The 528-nt window shown below is 69.9% G+C and overlaps 1 protein-coding gene across 1 annotated transcript in view; it reads right to left on the bottom strand.

Annotated features, from left to right (window-relative positions):
• GPX4 (glutathione peroxidase 4) overlaps positions 1-183 on the bottom strand; it is a 3,986-nt gene extending 3,803 nt beyond the window's left edge. The window contains 1 exon segment of the mRNA XM_011964002.1: positions 52-183. Coding sequence (XP_011819392.1) covers positions 52-135 — 84 coding nt within the window. The 5' untranslated portion in view covers positions 136-183.
• Positions 184-528: the final 345 nt, after the last annotated feature.

Raw genomic sequence — 528 nt, 5'->3', positions numbered from 1 at the left:
CGCCCGCCCCAACGGTAACCGGGCAGGCAAACAGCCTCGGCACCCGCTCACCATGGTACCGGCGAGGCCGGGCGCAGCCACAGCCCCACAGAGCAGCGCCGGCTTCAGCAGGCGGCAAAGGCGGCCGAGGTTCATCGCGGCGGGGCTGGGAGCCAGCGGCTCCTCCCCTCGTCCAGCCGACCAATGGACGCGCGTCGGCTCTCCGCACCTCCCCTCCCACGGCCACGCCCTCCGGAGCGCTCACTGCTCAGCCGCGTCGGTGTTGAGCGCTCGCGCCGATGCCAGCCAATGGGAGGCCGGAATGGGAAGAAGGCGGGGAAGGGGGGCGGGACCGGACGCGCGGACTGTAGTCGGCGACTGCGCATGCTCGCTTGCGCGCAGGCGGCCGCGTCTACGCAGTCGACGCGTTGGGAGGCAGCGCACAGTCCTCCGGATGGTTGACCGCAGCGCGGCGGCAGGCCAGACAACTTGAGAATACTACTTAAGACTCGTCGAGGGGGTTTCTCCAACTCGCAGAAAAGTCTCCCC

Source organism: Colobus angolensis, unplaced genomic scaffold, assembly GCF_000951035.1.
Source record: "Colobus angolensis palliatus isolate OR3802 unplaced genomic scaffold, Cang.pa_1.0 Scaffold64, whole genome shotgun sequence".
In the NCBI taxonomy this organism is placed as follows: Eukaryota; Metazoa; Chordata; class Mammalia; order Primates; family Cercopithecidae; genus Colobus; species Colobus angolensis.
This window is presented reverse-complemented; position numbering and strand designations above follow the sequence as displayed.